The 2,809-nt window shown below is 46.9% G+C and overlaps 1 protein-coding gene across 1 annotated transcript; it reads left to right on the top strand.

The window, feature by feature from the left end:
* Positions 1 to 977: 977 nt before the first annotated feature.
* On the top strand, positions 978 to 2,803 carry LOC119312917 (stearoyl-[acyl-carrier-protein] 9-desaturase 5, chloroplastic-like). Its single transcript, XM_037588702.1, has 3 exons — positions 978 to 1,267; positions 1,344 to 1,851; positions 2,128 to 2,803. Exons 1-3 carry the CDS (start codon positions 1,161 to 1,163, stop codon positions 2,686 to 2,688), a joined length of 1,176 nt encoding a protein of 391 aa, XP_037444599.1. The 5' UTR covers positions 978 to 1,160; the 3' UTR covers positions 2,689 to 2,803.
* The last annotated feature ends 6 nt before the right edge of the window (positions 2,804 to 2,809 follow it).

The raw sequence follows: 2,809 nt of genomic DNA, 5'->3' as shown, positions 1-2,809 counted from the left end.
TACCCAATCATCTATTTTATCGTTTAATTGTGTGCCACCTCAACGAAAATGTCTAGTTGGTATGCATAATACTTCCTATGATACTCCCATCGTGACCAGCCTTGGCGTTGGTTGGTGGTGATCCTTCGTCGAACGTCACTTTAAGAAGATAATGCGTGGTAATTTTCCAATGATAATCATGGCCTTGGTCCGACACTGATAGCTCGTAGTGTAGTATCTTGGGTGCCTAGACTTGCCACTAACAGACACTCGGGATGGAAGCGTGGGATTTAGGTGGTGGCGTCTTCTCTCCCTCTAAGATTAATGGCTTGGCTATTGCTTGATGTGTGTATGGTTTTCAGCTCGCGTGGATATCACGTCTAGACCATATGCGCTTACATCATGTTCCGTGGTTGCAACTGCACGACGAAGATCAATGTTGCTCTTTTTTTTTCCTTTTTGTTATTATCTGCCTAGGCATAGCGTTGATCTTTCATGGCTTTTCTATTTTTTTCCTTTTTTTTTAAAAAGGGGGTTTACCCCGGCCTCTGCATCAGAACGATGCATACGGCGGCTTTCCACTTACCGTTGTGATTCTTTGTGTGTTGGTTTTGTGCATTCTAGCTATGCTCATGCCGATGCCGGATATATGCCCATTGTTATGAGTTAATGAAAATTCCTTTTTTCAAAAATTAATTAGGTCCCTAATTATACAAATTATGCGTTGACATGAAACTATGATAAGTGGCTTGTTAACAAATTTGCAGAAAAGGAGAAGTGCTAATATTTTTCTCAGCAAGAGTTATACAGCCGGTTGGATCCAATACCTTATGGTCATGCATTCTTGATGCAGGTGCAAGCAGGAGGCATGCGATAAGCATGGATATGTTGTTGCGTACTGAGCTGACTATTTGTAGCTTCTGAACCACGGAACCTGCAAGCACGAGCCAAACTATTTCAGTGCGGAAGCATCTCAGTAATTGAAAACGTCCAACTATGCGAAGGTTTTGTGAGAACATTTGGGGCAGCTATAAACCGAATACAAATCAAATACTAGTACCCCCACTTCAATTGCTCACCTCAGTACCAACAGAAGTGTGGATGTTTCAGGCAGCTGATTCAAAGCGCTGCAGAAGTCCAATCTAACAGCTGAAGGGGTGGCGACGGACTGGTAAAGGGTCATGTATCTGATGGCATCCCTGCCTTCCCACGGCGCCTTCCATACACCTCTTTGGTATTCTTGCTCGAGGAGCACAACCATGGTGATGGCCACGGCTTCCAAGGCCAAGTGAGTTCTTAACCAATGAAGATTCTTATGCCTATCTTTTCCTTTAATTGACCTTTAGTTTGTGTTGCATCGTAAGGGATGGAGTTCCCGGAAAGGCCTTCAGTCCTCGCAAGGCGTCTCATAGAGACCGAGTAGCTCACTCATTGCCACCTGAAAAGAGAGAGGTTTTTGATTCGCTTAACAGTTGGGCAGAGGACAACATTCTGGTCCTCTTGAAGCCGGTTGAAAGATCCTGGCAGCCACAGGACTATCTGCCAGAGCCTTCCTCGGATAGATTTTATGACGAAGTCAAGGAGCTGAGGGAGCGAGCCGAGGAGATCCCCGACGACTACTTGGTATGTCTGGTTGGAGACATGGTCACTGAGGAAGCACTCCCTACCTATCAGAAAATGCTCAATATCCTTGATGGCGGTGTCCGCGACGAAACTGGCAGCAGCCAAACCAGCTGGGCTGTATGGACGAGGGCATGGACGGCCGAGGAGAACCGACACGGTGATCTCATGAACAAGTATATTTATCTCACTGGGAGGGCTGATATGAGGCAGGTGGAGAAGACCATACAGTATTTGGTTGGTGCTGGAATGGTAAGCACTTGTATCTGATTGTGTCATCCTTCTTTGTCACAGCTTCCATTCACTTGGTTGATTGTTTTATTGCTCACAAAAAATGGGAAGGGAATAAAAATTTGTCATTGTCAAAATGATATTACTTCGTTCATCAAATGCCATTTTTTTTGCTAACTTTTCGCAAATATATTTGAGAATGGCAACCTTCAGCAGCATACACATATGTTCGCTAGTTAAGATTTAAGAGTAGGCCAGTTTGTTCTAACTACCCTGTCTTGTTCTTACTTGTTGTAGGATCCAAAAACCGAGGCCAACCCCTATGAGTTTTTCATTTACACGTCTTTCCAAGAGAGGGCAACCTTCATATCTCACGGCAACACTGCAAGGCACGCCCGGAAGTACGGGGACCTGAAGCTGGCCCAGATAAGCGGCACCATCGCGGCTGACGAAAGGCGCCACGAGCTTGCCTATACCAAGATAGTGGAGAAGCTCTTCGAGGTCGATCCCAACTACACGGTTCTGGCCTTCGCCAGCATCATGAAGAAGAAGATCACCATGCCCGCCCACCTTATGTATGATGGGCAGGAGAACAACCTGTTTGAGCACTTCAGCGCGGTGGCACAGCGGCTGGGCGTCTACACCGCCATGGACTACGCTGACATCCTCGAGTTCCTGGTCCAGAGGTGGAACGTCGCCGGCCTCACTGGGCTGTCCGGGGAAGGGCGGCGTGCTCAGGATTACCTCTGCTCCCTAGGACCAAGGTTTGGGAAGCTGTTGGAGCGAGCTCAGGGGAGCCAAAAGAAGTTGCCGGTTGTTCCTTTCAGCTGGATCTATGGCCGGCAAGTGCAGCTTTGAGTAAGATATCAAGACAAGTCACTACAGGGAAATAGTTTTATAGGTGAACTCAAATTAGCGACGGGTGCTGTGTGTCACCCGCCACAGCTAATTTGGAAAAGTAGTAGTGTGTGTGTGTGGG

The sequence above is a fragment of the Triticum dicoccoides genome, chromosome 5B (assembly GCF_002162155.2).
Source record: "Triticum dicoccoides isolate Atlit2015 ecotype Zavitan chromosome 5B, WEW_v2.0, whole genome shotgun sequence".
Taxonomy (NCBI): Eukaryota; Viridiplantae; Streptophyta; class Magnoliopsida; order Poales; family Poaceae; genus Triticum; species Triticum dicoccoides.
Note: the sequence above shows the minus strand (reverse complement) of the source record. Positions and strands in the feature narration are given on the sequence as shown.